Source organism: Lagopus muta, chromosome 18, assembly GCF_023343835.1.
Source record: "Lagopus muta isolate bLagMut1 chromosome 18, bLagMut1 primary, whole genome shotgun sequence".
In the NCBI taxonomy this organism is placed as follows: domain Eukaryota; kingdom Metazoa; phylum Chordata; class Aves; order Galliformes; family Phasianidae; genus Lagopus; species Lagopus muta.
Window position 1 is genome coordinate 4,432,613 of NC_064450.1, and position 24,568 is coordinate 4,457,180.

Genomic DNA, 24,568 nt, shown 5'->3' on the forward strand with positions numbered 1-24,568 from the left:
AGCTCTGCTCAGGAGCCCCCAGCGCTGTGTTTGCTGCCTTTTCACCCCTCTGGAGCCGCACTGTGCCCAGAGCAGGCCTGCAGTCACCACGTCCCCGTGTGGGGCTGAGGCAGGAGGGCCTCAGGGGGTGCGCGGGCGGCGGAAGTGGATCACAGAGCAGGGAAGGGCCATGCTGGGTTAAAACACGGATGGAGGACCAGCAAGGGGCTGGGGGAACTTGCCGAAGGGTCTTGCTGAGTTTTGGGACCGCGTCAAGATTCTGAGCAGCGAAACTCCGCCCTTCTGCGGCCGCTCCCGCAGGCAGCACAAGGAGCGTGGAGGACCGAGCGCCACGCCCCGCCTTCCCGGCTATAGAGTGCGCGTAGAGCGCCCTCACGCCGCTTCCGCCGGCCATCTTGGGTGCGGGCAGCGAAGCTGCCGCAGCTCTCTGGCTGCGCCTCGCGCTGTTTGGAGGAGTGGGAGAAGCGGCGGAACGCGGCGCCGTATCTGCGAAACGGGCGTGAAGCCCGAAGAGCTCGCGCCGTGCTTACCCTCCTCCTCCTCCACAGGTACCGGCTCCGTTCGAGCCGTAGTAGCGGATACCCCTCGCCCCGCTGTGGGGGCAAAGCGCGGCGGCGGTGCCCTCACCCAAGATGGCGGCGGGCCGGGGGCGGGCTCTCTCTCTCTCTCGATCCCCGCGGAGAAAATGGCGGCGCGGCGGAGCGGGACCCCGCGCACAGCGCCCCCCGGCCGCCCTTCGGCCGCCCCTCAGCCCCCAGCAGGAGCCCCGTGAGGCGCGCGGTGCGGATGGCCCGCGGAGCGCCGTGGGGCGGCAGGACGGCTTCTCTCCTCCTCCTTCCCACCCCTCGGGGGGCGGTGATAGCGGCGGGGAGGAAGAAAAGGATGCCACGGAAGCTGCTGTTGCCTTATAAATCTCTTTTTCCTCCTTTCCGAGCTCCCAAGGGGCTGCATGACGCTGTGGCGATGAACGCGGCCAGGAGCGGCTATCGGGTTTTCTCGGCCAACTCCACGGCGGCCTGCACCGAGCTGGCCAAGCGCATCACCGAGTAAGTGAGCCCGGAGCCGGCAGCCGGCAACAGCCCGAGTCCGTGCCGAGCGGCTGTGGGACGGAGAGACTTGGTCCGATCCGCCCCTCCGTGCTGGCAGCGTTCATCCAGCTGTGGAGCCGGTGTCTGGGAAGGGGGGGGGGGGGGAAGCGGTGCTGGGAGGCGCTTTGCTCCGCGGGGCGGTGGAGTCGCGCCGTCCCTGAAGGCGGTGGAGAGCCGTGCAGACGCGGCGCGGGGGGACGCGGTGGGCGGGCAGCTGGATTCGGTGTGCGGGGGTCCTGTAAGCGCGGTGGTTACGGGGCCGTGCGGTCTGAGCGCGGGCTCGGGGCTTTGCGCGGGGACTCGGGGCTCTGCTTTGTCGGCAGAGCGACGTGCGGCCCCAGCCTGGAGTGGGGTTTGTTGCTCTGGTGCGCTGGAAATGCTGACAAAGAGGAGCTGAGGGGTAGCAGCGTGCCCCTTTTTTTGCAGGCCGTTGCTTTTCACCTCGGCTCGGTAGAAATTTACATGCTGGTCCCGCTCCGTTTGTAACAACGCTCCCCACCGTGCAGCGCTTGGAGCTGGATCCCGTGCATGCTTTTGGGTTGGGTTTGTTTGGTTCAGACTGGGGCGACCAACAGGTGGGCACTGCCTGCTGAAGGAGCTTTTCTGGGAGGCAGGGATGAGTTGGGTTTGTTTTTGTAGGCTGCTGTTCTAAAGCTGGATATGTGTTTCCTTTCTGCTTTTGATCAGGTACAGCTTATAGGAAGCTGTTCCCGAAATTAAAAGGCCTTTATACTTGTTGGTCTGGTGTGGAGGATAGCATCCTTACCACTGTCCATGCAGCTGTCTGCTTCCTGCTCAAACTGGAGATAGTGCTGAATACAGATGTGCTGCTGCCTTAAACTGCAGGAACATCTCGCTGCTTCTCCAGCTAGTTTAACAAACAGTGCATTCAGTCTGTAGCACAGGTAATCTGCACAAGGCTGGCTGTGCTGTTTGGCAGGGATCACTGGTGTTGATGGGACGCGTGTTGGATAATAGTGACAGGCTCCTTTATGTGAGGTGAGGCGGCAAATCCTTGTGCTTGGCAAGGTGTTACTGGTTCACAGGTGGGTTTGGTTGGTTGCTGTTGTTTTTTTGCTATATTTGGTCAGTTCGATATCACAGAATTGTAGGGGTTGGAAGGGACCTCCAGAGATCATCGAGTCCAACCCCCTGCCAAAGCAGGTTCCCTACAGCAGGTCGCACAGGTCGGCATCCAGGCAGGTCTTGAACATCTCCAGAGCAGGAGACTCCACCACCTCCCTGGGCAGCCTGTTCCAGTGCTCCGTCACCTCACTGTAAAGAAGTTCTTGCACATATTTGTGTGGAACTTCCTATGCTGCAGTTTCCGGCCGTTTCCCCTTGTCCTGTCTCCACTCACCACTGAAAAGAGTCCGGCCTCGCCATTCTGCCCCCCACACCTTAGATATTTATAGACCTGGATCAGGTCCCCTCTCAGTCTTCTTTTCTCAAGGCTGAACAGACCCAGTTCACTCAGCCTTTCTTCATAGAGAGATGCTCCAGGCCCAATACATCACTTTCCCTTCACTGTTAAAACTCTGAAAATGCAATCTGTATAAAAAGAAGACATTCTTGCTGCAATAGATGGGACGTGGGAAGACCTGTCCTGTTGCGTCAATGTGGGAAGTAACAGAAGTCCCCTGGGGATAGGGGATGAGCTCCAAGTTCTCAGGACTGAAAGAGCAGAGAGGCAATCTTTATTTTCTGCTCTCTGTCTCAAAAATAACTCGCTTTCCTCTAAAGATGTAATGTGGAAAGACGCAGAGCAGGCTTCCTCAGGCTGTGGCACACAGCTGGCTGCGTGACGTGCTCTGTTTGCACTCGCTTTTCCCTGTCAGCTAGTGAGTTATACGTGAGGTTTTAAGTGTCTGGAATTTCTCCCTGCCATAGGGAAGCACAGGTGCTCCCAGGTGTGCTAGGGGCTGTGATCTCCTGCAGGTCTTCCAGTGATGCTCTGAGGCTGAACAGAAGCAGAATGCAGAGTGACCTTCTGGCTATGCCTCGTGGTCTGAACTTCTGACAGAGGCAAGATGGGCTCCTTGCCTTTGCTCTAGCAGTGGTGAGGGCGCTGGATGCTTGAGCAGCAGTATGAGCACGTGAATGTATTGTACAGGTAGTGCTTCAAGTGGGACTGAAATCCTTGCTGTCCATAAAATGAGGGCAGTTATCACTCGGATGGAAGTGTCTGAGGTCACCTGTGAGAGGAGTTTTGTTGGAGACAAATGCAAAACCTGAACTCTCAATAACGTGGGTTTGTCCACAACAACAACAACAAAAGTCTCCCAGAAACTCAGTGGTATTTCTCAGCCTCTCGTGCTGTAGTTCTGTATTGACTTCCCTTAAGAGCTCAGGAGCTGTTTCAACACGTTTATAATGCATCCCTTGTTTTTTCAGGTTGCAAAAGATGTGCGACTGCTGGCTTTGGCTTCCCACTGTGTCCCTTCCCAGCACGTACGTTGCTGGGGGGTCGGTTGCACCTGTTAATAGAGTTGGAGCAGTCCTGTGAGGGTGAGTCTGTCATCTAATATTGTGCGTTCTTTTAAAAGTTAGTTTTTTAAATGACCTTCGGTGTAAATGGTAAAAGAACTTTAAAATAACACACAATATTAGGAGTTGGGCTGGCTGTAGGGTGAGGCCTAAAGGCTCGCTTCAGCTTTCGTTTTGAGCTCTTGTTTCTGTTAGTTTAGTTTCTGCCAGGAAGGGGAGCTGGTGCTGACTGATGGGAGCCAAACGCTTTGTGAGAATTCTGATGACTTCTTGGAGTCAGGATGACTGAAACATAAATAAACCCTATGTTTTCTCCAATCCTGTAAATTGATTGGGACTCTTTGTTTAATCCTTTCCCTGAAGGAAGGAAAACTCCTGCTGTAATTGGGATGCTTGGCGTCTGATTGCAAGCTGCATCTGCTAGGAAGAAAGATGATTTCTGTGAATAGTTCTTATCTCTGATGGACCTTGTGTGCTGCTGGGGGGGGAGAGGGAGGTCTTACCAGCATGGAGTCTGTAACAGATGAATTTAGATCTCCCTCTAGCTGCAGTGTTTGGCAAACAGGGTCTCTCACTACTGCATTCCCTTGCTGTGTGGATCTGAGGATTGAAGCTTGCTGATGTGTCCCCACTGCTCCTGAAGGCCTGTGTTGTGTTGGACATGGTGTCATGCACTCTTTGCAGGCACTGAATATTCTACACGTGCATTTGTGTGCAGCACAGAGTATGCTGGTGGTCTGAAGGTGAAAGCAATACTGTAAACCCCAGCAAAGCAGATTAATGAGGAAAAGATGGAGACCTTTATCCTGATCTTTGGTCACAGAGCTCTGTGTGCAGCAGTGAAACAAGTGCAGTGCTTTCTGAGGCAGAGCTGAAGGCAGATCCTGCTTCTGGAAGAGATGGTGTGTTAGGAGGTTTTGCAGTAGCCTTTTTTGGCTGAAGGAAGGAGTGTTTTTGTTGGGATGGAAGAGAAGTGATATCATCCTGCTCTCTGTCTCCAGACTCTGCTCTTACTGTCTGGGAAGAGCTCGATACGATCCAGCGTCAGGAGAGGAGCTGGCACCAACTCCTTTCTGTCTTGGACACAGAAGCACTCACTGAGACAGGGAGCTGATAGATGTGGCGAGGTAACACTGCACCAAAGGTTTTGTTTGGGCAGAGAGAAATGAACAACCAGTCAGACAGTGTGGTTGGGGGGAGTTAGAGATGGGGCACAGTGCTGGAGCAGGGGCGTTGGTGAGCATGGAGTTGGGCTTTGAGGTTGTCTGTGTGACTTAAGCATTAACACAGCTGGGCAGGCTGTGTGATAGCTCTGTGTGCTGACTGGTGCCAAGTGTGGGGGCTGCTCAGTCCACAGAAACACACAAGAGCAGGGCAAAATCTGTGCTGTGTGCATGGCTTTTGCAGTGGCTGGAGCAAACGATGCACGTGCTGTTGTACAAGTGGCAGATGGATGGCATAAACTGTTCCAGAATCCACTTGTGCTGCGTGGATGGAGAGAGGTAAGAGAGGCTAAAATGGTTATAATGGTTTCAGAGCAGATTGCTGCGTATCCAGAAAGGTGCTTTGTTTCCTTCCCTGGTCCTTGAAGGCAGAGGTTAGGAAATGCACTGCAGAACTGCTGCTGTGTTAGCTGGACGAGTTGTCTGTGATCCTTAAGGATTTGCTTCAGTTTGAAACAAAGCCCTGCAAGTGAATTTACATCGTGTGTTTTGATTCATCAGGTCTCTTTAATTGATTGTCCTTTGTCTCGGGAGCCTGGTGCTGTGGTGCTGACCTCCTTCAGTGGAGCACTTTAAAGGCTGATGTAGAACCTGCAATCCTGCAGTGTGTCTGAACACAGGTCTTAAAGTCACTCTTGTGTCCACGGCTTAATATCCTCTTGGCATCTGCTGAGACTTTAGGAAGTTAGATGACATAGCAAGGGGTATTACAGATCAATACACATTTTTTTACTAATTGTGTTGAGTAAATGTTTTTTTAAAGCCACAAAAAGAGATTTTTCTCTTGCATTCCAGCAGGTCCCAGAGCAACTGAGGCAGTGGCAGAGCTGGTCCAAGGACTGCAGGGCAGCAGGGAGGGAGGCTTTGCATTTTAGGAGCTGTGAGTGCTTGAATGGAGATCGCATTAAAATCCTGAAGAGATGGAGCAGCCTGGAGCAGCAGCATCTCTTCACAGGGCTTGGTGGGCTGTACAGAGCACATCTCACCTCTGAAAACTGCTGTCTTTAAAGGCAAGGCCAACACCAAACCAAGTTCCTATCTCTGGGGTGGAGAAGTGAGCTTCCAGAGGTGTGCTTGTGAGCCAGCAGGCATGAGAGCACAAGTGAGATTTCTGCAGACAGCGTGAAATCAGCCTGACCATTTTCCAATCTTAAATACTTGAGTATCAGCAGAAGGTTCTCTGCAGCCAAGCACTGCACCACATCGTAGTGCTTTTGCTGATGGACCTCATTTTGCCTGAAGTCCTGTTGTAGCTACGGAGTCTGAAGTATTCTTTTAGGCAGAACCAGCTGTGGCTTTCTGCTGCTTTGAGTGCCCTGAACTGTGGTGGTGGCTTTCCCTAGTGGAGATCTGCCTGTGTCTGTGGTCACCTCGGTCTGGTGGTTCTGACAGCCTTGTTCACAGAGCTGTGCTCCTGCAGCCACGTGCAGAAGCTTTTGCTGTCGCTTTAATTCCTCTGTTGCCTGAAGCAGTGAGCACTTGTGAACCTCTGCAGGGAGGCGGTTTAGAGGGCAAGGAGCTGGGAGTGGATGCTGAAAAAGGAGAGGTGATGGGAAGTGGAAGCTGTTCTTTGGTCTCTTACCACGTAAGAGTCTGTCAGGTGGTGCAGGTGTGCTCTGCCCTTGGCTCTTGTGTCCATCTTCCTTTTGATGTCCCATGCAATTTGCTGCTTTACAGCAGGAGCTGCAGGGACAGCCCCCCACTTTTAGTAGCCTGGACTAAGTCTAGGTTTTATCAGACTCCTCCTTAGGCTGAAGTCTCTGATTGTGCAAAGCTTCTGCATCAGATGGAGGGAAAGGTGTGCTGCTGAGTAAACACACCTCAGCTTGGAGCACTGTGGAGCTGCCTGTTGGTCCTTTTGCTGTGTCTGCAGCTCAGATCATCGCAGAACACTGCAGGCAGGGTTGATATATGACTTTATGGACAGTTTTATCTCATATCCTTCCCATTGCTGCCTCTCTTGTTTATTTGCAGTCAACAGTTGGAGCAGACATTTTATTTATTGTCTGGCCAGAGCAATCTGCTACTGCTTGTGCCAGTTGGCGGCTGCTTACTGTCTCTTCTGCTGTTATCTGCATCCAGCTTTGATAAGCTGAGCTGTTTTCTGAGTCCCTCTTTCCATCAGAAAGCAAGCATGCCGTTCCTGTTTCTTGCTTCAGGAGCACAGAAACTGCATTGCTGTTTGAACTGAGGAGCACTGGGCTCTTGTTTCTTCTCCAGCGTGGTTGGGATCTTTCCAGCTACATCCTCACCACGTGTCACAAAAGTGCCACCATTGGGGGGTGTTTGCAGAGGTGTTTCCAGCTGGATGGTTCCTGCAGCTTTCCCTCCTGTCATGAGCTGTGGGGCTGACTAAGGGCATCTGCACGTTCTGCTTAATGGAGGATTTTTCCAGCACTGCAGCGTGCAGTGAAGTGAGGGCATATGTGCCTCCAAAGGGAGCTTGTGAGACGTGCTGTGTGGTCATGGAGGAACGAGTGAATCATTCAGTGTTTACCCACACACTGATTTGTTTTGTGTTTGATTGTCCAGCTTGTTTCAACTGGGATTTGTTAGCAGTGGTTGGGCTGCACCTTAACGTTTGCAAATGTGCTGCTGTTATCAGGACTTCAGGATCCCAGGGGGCAACAGGGAGTGTCTGGCAGGTCTGTGAGCAGACTTCACCTTTGATGTACACAGAGTTGGTCCTGGAGATCCTGGGGCTTGGCTTTGTGTTGCTGCTGCTTTCCACAGCGTGGGACTGGTGAGAGAAGCTGCAGTAGAGGTCTGGGTGGAGTTGTTGCTCTGCACAGCACCTGCATGTACTGCAGTGGGTCCCTGACCTGGGCTGGGTCTGCAGGTAACCACCCACATGTAGAATTTGCTCACCAGCCTCAGTCCTGGCAAAACGTGCTGCCAGACATGAGCACCAAGTGCTTTGTAACCAGTGCAGCCAGTTGTTGTGTTGGAGTTTGTATTGTCACTGCTGTCCTGGTCTCATCACTTCCTAGGACAGCTTCTGGCTGAGGTTTCCAGCCTGGGGCTCAGCTGAGTCCAGAAGCCACTGGTTGGTCAGCAGTATGCTGGTGGTGAACACACCTGACTCTAAATAGGTGTTAATGCATTACTTGTCAGCATGGTTAAATACAGAGTGTCACCTGAGGATACAGTTGGGACTATAGAGTGTTTTAAAATTCTCTTCAAAATGAATCATTATTGTAGAACAAATTTAAGCAAAATCAAAGAGGGCTGTTCCTGCTGCTCACATGGAACCTGGGCCCAACCAGGGCTGTTCCCAAAGGGTCAACAACTGATGTGGGTGGAAAGCAGTCACACAGGACGTGTGTTCAGGCAGCTGAGCCCCTGAGTGCATGCCTGTATGAATGGGGAAGCTGTGTTGCTCTGCAGCTCAGCTGCTACGTTTGGGTCCTCATTAGGCAGTGCTTTGCTCTGTCAGTGTGCACACAGGTGGACTCTGCATGGGGATCTGCTCAGTGCTTCCAGTTTTAATTTCCTTTTCTCTCTCCAGGCGTCTCGGTGCTGAGTTGGGGAAATCTGTGGTGTACCAGGAAACCAATGGAGGTAAGAGAACTCTTTGGTACTTGCAAGCCTGTTCTGGGCTCGTTTTAGCCATACAGATAGATGGCTCTGTTGGCCAAACCTGCCTGGTAAGTGCAGTGATTCATCTGTGATGTTACTGCTGAACTTCTGCATCTAACCTTAGGTGAACCAATTGTGTTCCTTCATTTCCCATATGGCCTTGTTTCCTGCCTGTCAGCTGTCTCATCTGACATAGATTCCTCCCTCAGCTGTTAGTAGCTGCAGAATACTTGCTGTTGTGCCTAGGAAACTGTCTTCCAGGTTGAAGTAATGGCCTTCTTTCTAAATGTCTGCCTTGCAAAATTTCAGTTGTTCCCTACTCCTACTCCTCCCCTTCCTGCAGGCAGGTTATGGCACCTGTTTCTCTTTCAAGAGAGCAGGCGTGTGGCCGTGCTGGGAGCTGTGCTTCCAGAAGGTTGTTTTCATCTTTTTAAGTGTAGCAAGTGCCCATTTTCAGATATCCTTGCTGGGCTGAGGCACAAGGATGCTGGCTGCCAGGACAAGCAGGCGGTGCATGAACTTCTGTAGCTGTGTGTGGCTATGATGGGATGTTCATGCTGTCTGTTCATGCTACTGAGAGTTTCCTGCCCTCTGGGGTTAGTTTTAAATCGGGCTGCTTGCTTGGAGGCCTGAAGTCATTCCTCATCACTGCACAACAGATCTCTCTCCTTTCATCAGAGTCCCTTCAGGCTGCTGCAGATGTCTGGGTGATTAGACTCTGAATTCTCTGGCTTGGTAGATCTGTCTCTCCTCTAACTTATCCCTGCCCTCTGGCTCACAGCTGTGTGGGTTAGGAGTGGCTAAGGAGGGCCCCTTGGAAAACCTGGTGTCACTGCTTGGGCCGTGCTGAGCTGTTCTGGGGCCGGGCTCTTGCTTTGAGTGAGGGCTATAGGAAGTGATTTCAGCAGACTCAGACTTCCTGCTCATGTCAGCGTTGAAATATCTTCTCCTTGGTAGTGAAGATGGGGAGACCTCCCTGTGAGCACTGCTGCTGGTGTGGTAGGCTCTGCAGCCTGCACAGAGCTGGCCCAGTCAGCTGCAAACGAGCCAGGTTAACCTGGTACTGCTAGGGGATGTTCTGTGCATGGTTCATTGATATCTAGTGAATGTGGTACTGACAGCTTTCAGCATTGAGCACAGAGAAATGAAAAGGATCTCTCATTAGGAGTTAAGTAATGGTAACAACATTTTAGCCTAGTTTAGCACTGTGAATATAGCTAGCTCACCAGTCTGTGATGCCAGCTCCTTGCTTCCCAGGGCTTTTGGAAAATCCACTTAGCTCCTCTTGTATGCATGTGGCAAAAAGGAGCAGTTCCTGCTGTTCTCCCTGTGGGCCGAGTTGCCTTTTCACTGCAAATCTGACATCTGGGAATAAAACTGTGGTTTTTCATCCTTTCCAGAAACAAGAGTTGAAATAAAAGAATCTGTCCGGGGTCAGGATATCTTCATCATACAGACAATCCCCAGGTAAGGGACGTGTGACTTAATTTCATGACAGTGATGTGCTTTTGATGGTTCTGGTTGGCTTGCCAGCCGTGCCGGTGTCTCTTTCCAGTATTGTTGTTGCTTTGGCTTCTTAAATTAAGACACAGCATAGTGTTAAGCTGCTAAAAATTCCAGAGGATCATTTGCACCATGGTGAGCTGAGAAGCTTCCCATCGAATAGCATGCGTGTCACCTGAGGCAAGTACAAGTGTGATGGATGGTCTAAGTGAAACATCCCTGCTCTGTGTGCTGCTGTCCTTGTAGGATCAGTTCCTTGGTGATTTTTGACTGGTGTTTTCATTTCAGGATGTGTAATTTCCTCTGCCTCAGTTACCTAGCAGCAGAACCAGCAATGAACATCAGTGGTGGCTCTTGTTACAAGCTAGATTGCTCTTCCTCTTTCCCTATAGTGGTGTAAAACTCAGATGGAAGCCCTCAAACCCTCAGCTTCCCTTCTCTGCTCTTGTAGCTCTTAATGATGATATGCTGTTTTCAGGGATGAGGTATATATATGTATATATTGATACCAGGCAAGAATAAAAGTATTCGTGCTGTGATAGCATTCTCCAAGCTACCAAATTCTGCTCAGCATTTGGAGATCTCAAAGTATAATAAGTACCAGCATTCAAGCAGGTAGCAAAATAACCTGGAAACCAATATTTTCCCAGCTTGCCTAAGAAGTACAGTCCACTGAGAATTCAAGTTCATTTCCTCTTTGTAATGCTTGGCCTGTTGCTAAAGAAAACAGTAGGACTCCAAGGTCAGCTTGCTCTCTCCTGCAGTGCCTCTTGGAGGCTGAGACACTTTCCTAGAGCTCCTCTCTCTTGAGAGATTATTTCTTTTTTTGAGTGTTTCCTCCCCCAGGGAGCAGCTAAATCCCCATGAGATGAGAACCCGCTGATGCAGGATTGTGTTTCAGGTGAATGGTGCCATTCTGTCCTCCCTGGGGAGAGAGTTCTCTGAAATAACTTGTAACTGAGAGCTTTGTAAACATGAGACAGGTAAGGTAAGAGAGCTAACTCAGTCTAACGATGATTTTTGGGAGGGGAAAACCTCTTCTGCCCTCAAATTGTCAATCCCTTTGTTCTTTCTGTAGGCTGAACTGAGTGTTTCCAGGTCAGAGAATGGGTCCTTTTAGCAGAAGTGCTCAACTCCTCCAGATGATGAGCCACTGTTGTGCAGACAAGTCGTCTGTTATTCTTAAGCTGCAGCTGTGCCTCGCTGCATTGCTTGAGAGGACAGGTTCAAGGACATCTCTGTTTTGCAGAGGGTTTTGGGGAGCTTTTAAATAGAGCAAAATCAACAGTTCTGGGTAACCTGAAAGTAGGACTTCCACGCTTATTAGCAGTTTGAAAAGCAAGCAAAACAGTAGGAATTACTAGGAAGGGAATAGAGAGGGGAAACAGCCTTGTGCTGCAGTGTGAATCCACAGCCTGCAGCTGAAGTGCACAGAGAGAACAGAAAGACCCAAATATCCGATGCAAGCTCCCTGCCCAAAACGAATATGGCAGAAGTCCAGCAGTTACAGTGACAGGTATCATCTGAGGCTGCTAGAGTGGGTTTGCATTTGTATGAGGAAAAAAATAACTAGCTTAGTGCTGGTTAGGCAAAAATAAGTAGCTTAGCACTGAGCAAGGGAAGGTAAAGGGAAAATCTGCTGGAGATATTTGGATTTGAGTGGCCTGGAACAGGTCCTAGGGGCTCTGCTCCGTGGGAACAAGGAGGAGGAGGTGGTGCTTTCCATGATGAGTTGTTTAAGCTCAGAATCTCCTTCCTGTGTTGCCTGTACCAAGAGTGTGTCATATCAAAAAGCTGCTGGGCAGAGTGGTGGTGGAAGAGATGAGGAATGCACTGTGGACTATGAGGGACACAGAGCATCCATGTTCCCCCTCCAGCACTCCCTGCTCTGGTGTGTGGTGTTATTGCTGCCAGGATCCCAGCACAGCTCCAGGGCTGCTGGTACCTCCTGAAATGAGGGCAACCTCTTACAGAAGCAGTTCTGTCTGTTTTCTGTTCCTTCTGTTTTGTTTTAAAGTGACTTGAGAAGCGATAATGAAAAAGGTATTGGATTTCTGGGGTGACCTTCAAACAGACTTCAAGTTGGCCACTTTGTTTTTATTCTGTACCGATAGCAGAATCTTTTTCTCCTTTCCCAGCCACCCTGGCACAACTGAAACAGCAAAGGGAAGAAGTGGTTCTTTGTTAGCTTGCTGTCCTGTGTGGCAGGGGTTCTGTTTTATGTAATTCTTGGCTGGATGCTTCGGGGCCAACAGAGCTTTCTTGTGTGTGAGCAGCATTGTGCACGGGGGCTGCCAGAGCCAGCAGGAGAATAAAGGGGCACAGAGCATGCACAAGGGGGCTGCAAATGGAGGTTAGTTCACAAAGGAGTGGGGAGCAGTGGAGGAATGGAAGGAGTTATTGATTTGTGATGTGTGGCATGTGAAGAGGAACAAATGTCTGAGCTCTTGGGGTGCCCAGGAGCTGCTCACTGCTCTGCTGCGTGGCCAGGTCAGCTTCTGCTTGCTTATCTTGTGGCTCTGCAGCACTGCCCTCCTGCCCTGGAGATGTAGTGTGTTGTTTGGGGCAGCTGGAAAATGTGAGCAAGGGTGGATTCTTCAGTTTTTGGTCTGGAGTTGCTCTGTGATAATGCAGACAATGTGTGGAATTTGGGCTTCCCTTGGTGTTGGTTATAAGGAATTGAAAGGGCTTGGCCTTTTTTCACTTTCCAAAATGAAGTCAGATGCAGATTAATGCACTCCTACCACACTGGTCATCGTGGTGAAGCTAACTGAAGATAGAGTTTTGTCTGTGTTCCTTCTCTGATCTGTATGTATTTTCTGCCTATGTCACTTTTTTGTGCTCTTTCCAAATAAAGATGGTTGGGGTTTGTAGTGCTGTTACTTTAATCAGGAGATAGGTTGGTGGGGGGGGGAAAAAAAGGTTGTTTTTTGTGGTGATGGAGGAAATCATCACACACCTCATCTCAGGATACAAAAACCAAGTGCTGTTCCACAGTTTCTATGTTGGAGTCAAATTCTGTGCACACAGCAGCTGATGGCAGTGTGCTGTGGCACAACAGAAGGAGCTGTGGGATTACAGTGTGGGTCTGGCATACAGTAGCATAAAGTAGAACACAATTTATGTGAAAGCTTGGTGAGGAGAGAGGGGGATGGGTGTACAGCTGCTGATATTTGGGATGATCTTGAAATCTCACAGGGATGTGAATACTGCTGTGATGGAGCTGCTGATAATGGCTTATGCACTGAAGACTTCCTGTGCCAGGAACATCATTGGGGTCATTCCTTACTTCCCCTACAGCAAACAGAGCAAAATGAGGAAGAGAGGCTCCATAGTCTGCAAGCTGCTGGCATCCATGCTTGCCAAGGCAGGTGAGTGCTGTGGGCATCCAAGGGGTGCCGTCCTTCTGTCCCCCATCAGATGTGCTGCCAGACCTGTGAGCTCCTTTCTGGGAGATAGTTTTCCTCAGTTTGTTGTTCTTTCTTGAACTCATGGCTGGGGAGGTGGCCTAGAAGTGTCATATTGAGATGCATTGTCAGCCTGGTGCTGTGACTCCTATTGCATTCGTACAGTTCTTATCACGTCTTTGAAACTTCACGTTACCTTCCTAAGCTTATTTTAACTCATGGCACACTGGTCTGCAAAGTGGAGATGCTTCAGGATCTCCAGCCACGTGGGAGTTGTCTCAATGAATTATTTTGTTGTTCTTTTCTTAGGTTTAACACACATCATCACTATGGATCTTCATCAGAAGGAAATTCAAGGCTTCTTCAGCTTCCCTGTAGACAACCTGAGAGCATCCCCTTTCTTGATTCAGTACATACAGGAAGAAGTGAGGTTACTCTAGTTCTGTATATATCCACTTGTCTTAATGCAGTAGCAGGGTTGAGGTGCTGCTTATGCAGAGGTTGTGCTGTCAGGCTAGATTAACTGTTCTGTTCACTTTTATTTTTGATTGTATTTTTTCTTAGGGAATACATCTTGCATGTTTCTCAAGGAAGTGAGAAAACATTATGTTAAATGAGATTGTGTGATTGTAGTGGAATAGAAGTTGAGTTCTTGACCATAAACAGAAGAGGAACTTGAGCCCTCAGCTGAAATTCATTGCTCTCTATGGAGCTAGTGCCTTTGAGAGATGCTATCTGTGCTCCTGCCTCTCATCACCTCTTAAATCCTGTTAAACTGTCTTTCCTCGCCCTTTGTTCTGCTTTGGATGTCTGACTGATCTGAATTATTGATAGACTTTATCTTGGGCTGTGCTCAGGAATGCTGAGCATGGGGGGCCTGGGGGTGGAGGCTTTACCTCCCAAACGGCACAAGATGATGACTTCTGGTGGTGTGGTGAGAGCAGTGCTTCTCCATGGGGGGGAGCCCTGGCTTCCAACCTGCAGTGGGCCCACATCGGGTGCCATCCATTGCTTAACCCCCCCTTGCTCATTTTGAGCACAAAACTAACACCTGCTCTGTGCAAGCTGAAGCCTGTGGGCCCAGAGCCTTTGCTAAACCTTCCCTGTGCTGTGCATCTCAGGCAGCTGCAGTTAGCAGTGCAGGTGATCCCTGCAGATGCCAGTAGTGAGAGGAGGCACCTAACTGCAGTCTTGTACAAAGTGGGACCTGTGAAAAGATTACATCATATGTGGTCTTGCCCAGTGTTAAACCTATTTGTATTGTGTTTTGCATAGAATATGCAGTGCTGGTGTTGAGGAGTGCAATTGCCTTGCAATTCTTCTTACCACAGAATGAAGATTTGGGGGTGGGGGAAGCTGTTCTAAAGCTGCCTGTCAAATCAGTTGTGCATTCTCAAGATCTTTACTTAAATAGTTTTTTATCACATCCAGATTCCAGATTATAGAAACGCCGTTATTGTGGCCAAGTCTCCTGATGCAGCTAAAAGGTAAACAGATTCTTTACAAGCTGGTTAAAAATAGCTCAGAAAAAATCCGGGCTGATGGGGAAATACAGTAGGGGGAAAACATGGGAGGGTGTGCAAATAATGCCAATCTGATCCAAGAGGCTTTTGTGTCTTAAAACCACTGTACAGCCTTTGTTTGCCTGGTGGAGAGGGGGAGTTGTGGGAGAGTTCTGCTTCACTGGGCTGAGAAGCTGCAGCAGCCCAGCATCTTGCTGACCTGCTGTGCTTGTCCCACAGGGCTCAGTCTTACGCTGAGAGGCTGCGGCTGGGGCTGGCAGTGATCCACGGCGAGGCTCAGTGCACAGAGCAGGACATGGATGATGGACGTCACTCCCCTCCCATGGTCAAAAATGCAACTGTGCATCCTGGTCTGGAGCTGCCATGTAAGATTGAGCTTCTCTGCTTATGCTTGAGGGGAAAGAAAGAGGCTGTTAGGTATAATCAGCCTAAGGGCAGCTGGACGAGTGGAATTTTTCTCATGGAAAGGTCGATGTTAGCAAATTGCTGGAGGAGATACAGGGAGAAGTCCTTGTTTAACTCCTAGTGGCCATGCAGAGCACCAGGATTGCTCCTGTTGGGGTGACCAGTCAGCTGTGCCAGACTGACAAAGTTCTGCTCGAAGCTTGCAGAATAATGAACTCATTAAAATCAAACAAGAAGTGCAAAAGTGGAACTAACAAGGGAGCAGACATTGAGACAGGCTGCTGTCCCCATCTTGGAGGGATGGGTTGGACTCTGCTTTCCCCTCTTGCTCCAGCCATCATTACTGCTGGAGGCTTTCTTTATCTGGAGAACCACGCAGTCACCTTGCAGTGTCTGTTTTGACATACTTCTGATGCTTGTGTGGCTACTGTGAGTAGGTTCTTAGGGAGCGCTGCTGGACTGATTCCTTTGCTCTTGCTATCAATTGATAAGCTGCTCTTGAGAGCACAGTGCAAAGAAAACAGCAGGAAATGTATTCTGGGAAAAGTGGTCCTATTAGCACTGCTTGTATTCTTGCAACAGCAGCAGTCAAACAATAGCAATACAGTCAAAATCCAGCTCCTGTTTGGAAGGATTTTAGTTTCCTAGGTAAATGGTGATAGGACAGAAGTGATGGGGGCAGTGAATGAGGCTGGGAGCTGACTGTGGGAAATGCAGCATGCTGCTGTGTGTGATAAAGAGCTATCTATCAGGCAGCCCAGCTTGATTATACTGGTTGTGGCTGGGGCTACTGATAAGCAGCTCCTCCTGTCTTTTGAAGTCTGGGGAGAGCATCCAACCAGTTTGAGGACAAGTCAGGGAGGAGGAAGGCGAGTAAGACTGCAGGCATTTTACATTAGCCCAGTCCTGCTTGCCATAATGAAATCAGTTAAACAAAGCTTATGTTGTTGGTGAAACTCCTCCTGGGCCTTGGGGGACAGGTGGGGTTTGCCAGTGATGTTTGGAACTTCATCTTGCTCGTCTCCTTTCTGATAGGAGATATCTTTGTGCACTTGCAGCAAAACAGGAATTTGCACGGTTGCACTTGGCCTTTTGCTTCTTGTCCTACTCTGAAGGGATTCCATCCTGCAGCTCACATCTGTCTGCTGTCAGGGAACTGATGCCACTGTGTCTTTCTTTCCAGCTGTGTCACTCCAAGGAATCTCAGCTGTGGAAGCTGGCGCTGCTGGGCAGCCCCATCAGTGTTGGCTCATGCAGAACTTTGCCTTTGTCCAGCTCAGTTATGATTTCAGTGAGAGAATGTTTTCAGTCCTCAGCTATCCAAACAAACTAATTTGCTGTGTACCACCACTATTCATCTCCTGCAGAAGCTCTGCACTTGACTAATGACCTGAGGCACATGTCAGACAATCAATCTGTAGCTTGGCTGCTGTCTGTCACGGAGGTGGGAGGGTTATGCTGCAAGCTTGTCCAAAACTCTCTGAAGAAAGCTGTTTTTTATCTCCTGTTTTCTAACCTTACTAGATGCCTGGCTTTGAATGTGAGCTGGGCTTTGTTACTGGAGCTGCAGGATGCTGAGCTGTACCTGTCTGAGGGCAGTCTGTAAGCTGCTACTTAATCCTACCTGTCTTTTATCCTCTGCCACCCATCTGTTATCTGTGTGGCAGGGTTAAGGATGGCAGTGCTGTGAGTGTTAAACCTCCCTTCCTGTCTGATTCAATTGTTGGAAAGGTGGCTTCCCACCTCAAGTGGGGCATTAAACAAAACCCTTGATCAGCTCTTCCTGTGTTATTCCATCACCAGCAGTCTCAGCATCACAAGGTTTGATGGCAGAGTAAAACATAGCTTGGCTGTGTGTGTGTGTGTTTGTGAACTGGCCAAAAAAGCCTCTGGCTGCCAAAGCAGTCAGTCTGCAGGTCTGCCTGGCCCAGGTGCCACAAACACTTGGGAAGTGGCAACGCTCCTGGGGGGCTGCTGAGGCTGAGGGCCCTGCTGTGGGCTGCATGTTGGTGTGGAACGTCCTCCCTTTCCTGTCTCCACAGTTTGGGGTCCCCAGAGGCACTGTCACAGCCAGAACTGAGGCAAAACCCAGGGCTGGGAGCAGTCCTAGAGCAATTAATGCTTCCTGCAATTCCTTGTGGGCTTTCTAGTGAGTTGGCCAGGCTCCTGCAGCTGGCACGCACCTCTCCTCCCTGTCCTAATAGCAGTCATGTGCCTTTAATTAATAATTCTTATGCAGCATCGTGGCTTATTTATTGTCCTGAGAGTGTGAGCTGATGTGATGCTCTGACATCACATAGCTCCTATTGCAGGAATGCCAGAGGTGTTTCCAGACACGCTTCCTCAAGTGCTGTGCTGAAGTGGCAGCAGGAGCTCCAAGTGTCATCAGAAACCAGAGCCTTTGAGGCAGGATGTCGCTCAGAACTGCTCTCTTTGATCAGGCACTGTGTGTCTCAAAGCTTGCAGCTGGCTTGGGGCTGTGCTGCAGCAAACATGTGGAAAGTTTGCATCCTCATCTTAAAGAAGAGGTGCAGAGCACCCTGTGTTCATTTGTTTGGGTGGGTTGGAAGTTTGGTGCTTTCTCCACAGAGGCAATGGTCAGCTTCAAACCCAGAGTCCAGCCAGCTGCTGTGAGAGAAGAGAGTTGGCTGGGAGAACTGGGGTGATCCTGGGTCTGTTCCCATGTTCTCCCCTCATCTCTTATCCATGTCCTGGCTGGGCTGCAGGAATGTCACCTGTCCTTCCAGCTCTGTCTGTGTAACAGCTTTGGAGGAGCCTTTCGTTCCCAGGCTCTGTGGTCAGTGTGCTGTTATTTCACCCAGTGATTATTGCCTTAATACATGTGATGATAACGTTCAGCTCCAAACAGAATTTCTTTTAGCATTCCTTAACCCATTTTTGACTGCTTAATTGAAGCAGTGGCTTTAAGCACCTGGGAATTGTGCTGCTTCGTGCCATGATCATCTCACCTTCATCACGTGGTTCTTGATGACTGTCACTCACAGCAGGCTGACGGTGCAGGTTAGGCTGATGGGCTTCATTCCCCAGCACCCCCATGTTCTTTAAATCCTTGTGCTGTAAAAATGAGGGCTGTTTTCTCTTGCATTCCTAAAGCTACCAATACAGCAAGCATCTGTTCCGACTTACCAGGAAAAATAGCAACGCTTTTGACCTAAACTCACAATAGTCAAAGGGTTTTGTGTTTGGGAAGAGGCTGCTCTTCACTATTTAGAACTATTTTTCAAGCCACCTTCTTGTATCAGCTCTGATGGGCGCACACAGATAATGTCAAAAGACTTGGAAGGAGAAGAAGTTGGCCACAGTAACCCTTGCATACACTCTCATCACGTTGCAGTGATCAAAGTTCTCTTGCAATTTGATGTGGTTGGTTGTGGGTGGATCTTGGCTTGCAATTTTTTTCTTTTCTTTGCAGAGAAAATTGAACAAGAAAAAGGGAGAACCTCTCTTTAGGATCCGGGTAGGTCGACACGTTGCCTACCATACTTGAAAAATAAAGCAGACCAAAGATGTGAAGCACTGCTCATGCTGCTAGCTGCTTGGTTGGCCTTTGAGCATAGCAATGTATTTGCTTCCTTCATGGAACTGGGAGGGCACAGGTCTGCTGAAACTTCATGTGATTGTCAGTAAAACAGTGCTGGATTTCAGTTCCCTGTATCCATTAACTATGGCTGAGAGTTGTCCCTATGCTGGCTCTTGTAAACAGAGCTGGCACTCCTCTGGGTGCACACGCAGGATGGAATGGCAGCCAGATGTAATCCTTCTGATTTTTTTCATAGCTCCCACCTGGAGTTTTGTTAATAACTAATCTGAGCAGGTAGGTGGTGCCTGTAATTGAAATCTATGGTCTGTTATCTCTTCTGAAGCTTAATCCGAGTTTATTACAAAGTTCTCCTCCTCCTCCTCATAAGAATATTTTCCCTTCAGGATTTAGACGTGACTTTGCATTTGATAAGAGACTCGAGAATAACAATGCAGAGACTGAGGAATGTGCAGTGCAAAGAGCAGTTAACCCTTAAGCTCTGGGTAGCTGGGTGTTGTTCTGATTCACAGTGCTTTGCAAGGAGTAACGTTCCTCTGGCAGAGCAGAGGGGTTGGATGTCTTCTGTGCAGCTCTGATGGGCCTAAGGGAGACCAGGGAGCAGAGCACGTTGTGCCCATGAAGCACAGCACTGCACACGAGTCCTTGGAGCTGTGGTCTCATAACTGCTTTCATCACATCCCTCAGTGTGACTCACCCTGCTGTGCATGGACTGTGAGTGTTCCCAGGCCCTGATGAGCTGTGGGAAGAGTACTGGATCAGCCTGCTGTGCAGGATGGGGAGTTTCGTGTAGGACTCCTCTGACCCAGGAGGGCAGAAATCAGTGCTCAGACAAGGCTTTGTGATGGGCAGCAGCTCGTGTCTCAAGTGTGAATTACTGCATGGAAGTAGGTTGTCTTAGATAGCAAAATGTTTTTCCTAGGTCTAAAACTCCTCTGGATTCAAGCATCTGTTGTGGCCAGAGTACTTGCAGGCCAAAGTTTACAAAGAGGAGCGTCCCTGGTGGGACACTTGGCTGCATGCCTTGTAGATAGCATGAAAGCTGGGGGCTGCGGGCCCATGGGTGTTACAGAACATGAGGTGTTCTTTGCTGCAGTGGTTAGATCAGCCCAGACTGTCACCTGATGAAACTTTCATAGCCACCACTGTGTCCTTGCCGTGCTGTGAGTTTTCCTGCAGTGCTTTCTGCATACCCAAGCACCCTCTGGCAAGTGAGAGGCATGGAGTGTTGGTAGCACGTCCCCATCCAGTGCTGGAGCTGATCCCTGGCTGGCAGGAGTCTGAAGGCTGTGTCACATCTGAACAGTGCTTCCTAGTTTGTGTCTCCTTCCTTTTTTTTCCCATGCTGCTGCTGGAGGTTTTTCAGGATGAAGGATAAAGGCTGTTCCATGTGTATTTTTTTCTACATGAGCCTTGCTGGTGTGAAAGCAGAGTCAGCAAAGTGTGGAACCTTATTTCCTGGCCCATCTCTTCACCATGTGTCAGCGTAGCTCATCGACACATATTTCTGCTTCCTCTTACTGGTTGCACTGTGGTTGTAGAACCGAGTTGGAACTGAATGTTATCCTGCTCTTTCTGTTAATTCATTTAAAAATATTCAGCAGATTCTGCTGCTGAAAGCTGCCTGGGGTTTCCTTTGCCTGTGCAGGTGTTGGTAAGGTGCTTCCATTACCTGGGAGATCCTTGCATGTTTGGTGATACCAGAGAAAGCAAGCAAGCTGCTGTCTGAGTCAAATCCTTGAGACAAATCAGTGACAGCCAGTGAAGAATGGAGCACTGCAAACCATGTGCCCTTGGAGAAGGGCTGTGCAGAGAAGCCCATGGGTTGCTCCCAGCCGTGAGGTCCTGTTTTGGAGTCACTGCCATTACCCACCAGCGAGGTCTGTGTTGTAGCACTCTTGCACAAGGGTCTGTTAGATGTTTGGAGCTGCTTCTGTCACAGAGATGAATAGTTGGTCCCTGCAGAAACTGAGCTTCATCTTCGAGCAGCAGTGCTGTTTATTTAAAGAGAAAGGCAATGGTTAAAGCATGGTTACCCACTGTGGAGGGGATCGGGATGATGTAGAGCACGTCTGTGTCTGTGCACCACCGTGAGACTCTGCTAAGTGGGGCTGCTGCAGTTGGACTCGAGGCTGACTGACTGCTTTTGTTTCTTTCTTCTTTAGTGATGATGGCCAAGGAGAAACCACCAATAACTGTGGTTGGAGACGTCGGAGGAAGAATTGCCATCATTGTGGTACGAGATGATGGAGAGGAGTGGGTGGGGATGGTTTGCTTTCAGCGTGTTTCCTTGAGCTGCACTGTCCCAGAGGGTAGGAGGGGCTGCTGGTGTGTGGTGGGAATGTGATTGTTGTCACTTCTTTCTCTGGTTTTGCTGTTGACTTTGGTTTCCTTCTTTATTCTCAACTTTCTGTTGAGAACTGTTCACAGTGCAGCCTCAGAAAACCCCAAATCATCTTGTCCCCTTGAATCTACAAATACCAACATCTGCAGAGCTTCAGCAAATCTAGGAGATGTGAAGAGATCTCCTAAAGGATTTGAAACAAACAAAAAACCTTGCTGAGTTTCTCATACATCCTGTGCCATGCTGCTGTGCAACAATTACCATGCAGCTACTACAGCAAGGAAAAAACAGCCTTGCTCAAGATAAGCTCTGTGCTGCTTATGTGTGCTGGGACCTTATTGTTTCCAATACACAATACTGGTGTTCTTCAAAAGGATCTGTAATGTGCTCCGTGGTAATTCACAGACTTTGGCTTTACATCTGAACAGCAGCTGAAATTGCCTGAGGATTATTATTTTTTTCCTTTGTTCAGAGCCAAAGCCACAACACCTTGCAGACCCATTTCTGCACTGCAGGCACGAGAAGCTTCTGGGTTTGATGCCGTTTCTGTTTCTTCTCAGGATGACATCATTGATGACGTGGAAAGCTTTGTAGCTGCTGCAGAGATCCTGAAGGAGCGTGGAGCCTACAAGATCTTTGTGATGGCCACTCATGGGCTCCTGTCTGCAGATGCACCCCGTCTCATAGAGGAGTCTTCCATCGATGAGGTGGGCATCAATTTGAACTGCACTGTGTGTGAATGAGCCATCCCTGCCTGGGCATTTCCCTCAGCACAGCTGCTGTGTGTGACTGCTTTCTCACAGGCCTTCTGCCCCTCTCTTCCCCAGTGCTGATGGGCCAATGGGTGCCTTGTGAGAAAAACCATTTGGACCCGAACCTCGGTGACAAAATACATCAGGTCCTGTGCTCTAAATGGGCCCATCCACCTTGGGGGTGGTAGCTGTCATAGGGTGCTGGTCACAGTGGTCCTCTGAACAGGTGGACTGTTTTAATTAACTGATGGCATTAATTTAAACATGGATTCCTCAGCCTGTGCAGCTGCAGGTGTGCACTGCAGAGCTGGGACAGCAGCTCAGTGAGAACAAAGCATCAGCAACGCAGCTGATGGTGTTTTCTTTCTGGCACTCCATAGGTGGTGGTGACCAACACAGTTCCTCACGAAGTGCAGAAGCTGCAGTGCCCCAAGATAAAGACTGTGGATATCAGCTTGATTCTCTCTGAGGCCATCCGGCGGATCCACAACGGCGAGTCCATGGCCTATCTGTTCCGCAACATCACTGTTGATGACTAGAGCTGCCCCTGCCCCCGTCCTGGCTTCCACAGAAGGAGAAATGCATGAAAAGGCAATTCCATAAATTATAGGCGTAACAAAACCGTTTATTCTTGTAGGAAGGGTGAGAGTTCTCAGGGTCTTGAGCCATGAGATCCAATAGAAAAAGATCAACCTGACCAGCACTTTACAGTTGAACAGGAGAGGCCACTGGCAGTGGGGAGGGTTTACAACTCTGAGAGAAATGGAGAAATGAGGAAGGTTTGAATTTTTAAACTCCATTTTTTTTTTTTTAATTCTTTTTTTTTTTAGTGTTATCACTTGCTCTGAAGGGTGGGGGGAGAAGAAAAGTGTAAAAAGAATAGCTGTCAGCTTCTGAGACAGGAATAGAGAGCGCTCGTTGCTGCGTGTGGATTGCAAGAGGAAGCAACGTTTGGGTTTCTGTTTCTGATTGTGGCTTGCCTGAGACAGCACAGAGAGGAACGGCTCGCTGAGCTGCTGGGCTGCTCCACTCACTGCTGGCACAGCAGAGGGCCAGCTGAGCACCCTGTGATCTCTTGCATGGCATAGCGAGCGCTTTCATCAGATCCACGTTAGCAGAAAGGGCAGCTCAGGTCGTGTCAGTGCAGGGCTGCTCGGGGCCCTGTGGCTGGGCGCTGGGAACAGGCTCACATGTCCCTCCCAGCAGGGCCAGGGGTGCTGGGCCGTTTCATTCTGTGAGCCTGGGGTCATTATTGTGCTTCAGTGGAAAGTCGTGTGGGGCTCTGGGTCAGCACCTGAACACTTGTCTGCACTGCAACACCAGGCGTGATTCCTGGAGCTGCCTGAAGTTACTGAATGAGGGCAGAATCTTCTCGGGGTGGGGGTTGGAGCAGCATCTGCCTCCAGCACAGCTGAGCTCTCTGAAACAATAACACTCAACCTGCGATAAAATGCATGGGATTTCTCATTGTTTGGTGCTTGCAGTGACCCCTTTGCCCTCTGAACAGCTGCTGTGTCTGAACCATGAGGCTTCTGCTGTAAGTAGGCTCTCTTGGCAGCTTGTCGCCTTCTTCCCTGGGGAAGCAGGACTTGCTACTTGTTCCTTTCTTGAGTGACACAAATCCTTGGCTGGAGGGGACGCTGGAGAAAGCAGCGTGCAGTGCTTGTGGAGGGCATCATCTCCAGGTTGATACAAGGAGAAGTTCCCAAACTGTGATCTTCCCCCTCAATGAAGCAAATAAACATGCTGCAGTAAAGCCTGTAATACCTTCTAGCTGGTGGTGTGATGAACAAAGCCTGCAGCAGGCAGCCTGCTGATGGAGGGCTGTCTCCTGTCTCATCCTTCTCTTTCAGAGACTGGGATCTGAACGGTGCCACGGGGCCAGCAGGGCTGCTGTGAGCAGGGAGAGCCTTCAGTGCTTGCAGACAAACCTGCCTGAGCTGTAGGGGTTTGTTTTGCAGGATGGTGTCCTGTCTTAGGGCCGGGGAGGGGGTGGGAAAGCGCAGCCCTGAGCACAATGAGGTCCTGTATGGAATCCAGCACTCCTCCCACAGGGGCTGTGCAGGGCTGGGGAGCTCTTTAGGCCTGGGGCTGGTAATGCAGTGCTGGGCTGAAGCACTGCTGAACGGAATGACCGAATGCCTGTGCTGGGCTGTGCTCCATCCTGCGAGCTGGGCTGCAGGAGAGGAGCAGCACTGCTTTTCTGTTCCCTTCAAGCTGCTGCCCCAGTGCACGTCTAGCATTGAGCCAACCCTGCCCCCCTTCCCACTGCCTGAACCGTCAGCTGTCACCGTGGCAGTGCTGCTGTGCTCTTCCTCCTACAACGCGGCTCTGTGCCTTCACAGCACTCACAGCTGCGTGCACCGGGTGCCTCCTGCAGCGTGAATGCACCCTGCACGGCATAGAGCTGCTGCTGCTGGCTTTGCCAGGTGCTGGAGCTCAAGGTTAGACAGAAAGCAGCTCGGCGCGCTCGTTTCCTTTTGTTTTTGCTCTGATGCTGTAGGTCCCTGCTGAGTACTGAGCTGTGCTGCCTGCGGGCGGAGGAGCTGCCGCCTCTCACCCCAACCTCAGCGGGGAGGCATTGCGGCAGCACGGCGGTGTCCCACAGCGCGGGAGCCGTGGCCGTGGCTGCGTGAATCCCCGCTGCATTGAAATGGAAACGAGCGCTGCGCGGTGGCGACGCGCGGCTCCGGGTCAC

The 24,568-nt window shown here is 50.1% G+C and overlaps 1 protein-coding gene across 4 annotated transcripts; it reads left to right on the forward strand.

Moving 5' to 3' along the window:
• The first annotated feature begins 17 nt into the window (after window positions 1-17).
• Window positions 18-23,847, forward strand: PRPSAP1 (phosphoribosyl pyrophosphate synthetase associated protein 1). Of its 4 annotated transcripts, XM_048964874.1 has the most exons (12): window positions 18-548; window positions 935-1,046; window positions 8,307-8,359; window positions 9,778-9,844; window positions 13,079-13,251; window positions 13,597-13,712; window positions 14,719-14,774; window positions 15,030-15,175; window positions 16,399-16,506; window positions 20,940-21,010; window positions 21,679-21,825; window positions 22,251-23,847. In XM_048964874.1, the coding sequence occupies exons 2-12, from the start codon at window positions 964-966 to the stop codon at window positions 22,407-22,409; spliced, it is 1,179 nt and encodes a 392-aa protein (XP_048820831.1). In that variant the 5' UTR covers window positions 18-548; window positions 935-963; the 3' UTR covers window positions 22,410-23,847. The 4 variants fall into 4 exon arrangements, with proteins under 4 accessions (XP_048820831.1, XP_048820829.1, XP_048820830.1 ...); XM_048964872.1 differs by lacking the exon at window positions 18-548 and having other exon boundaries at window positions 636-1,046; XM_048964875.1 differs by lacking the exons at window positions 18-548; window positions 935-1,046 and adding an exon at window positions 4,818-5,077.
• The last annotated feature ends 721 nt before the right edge of the window (window positions 23,848-24,568 follow it).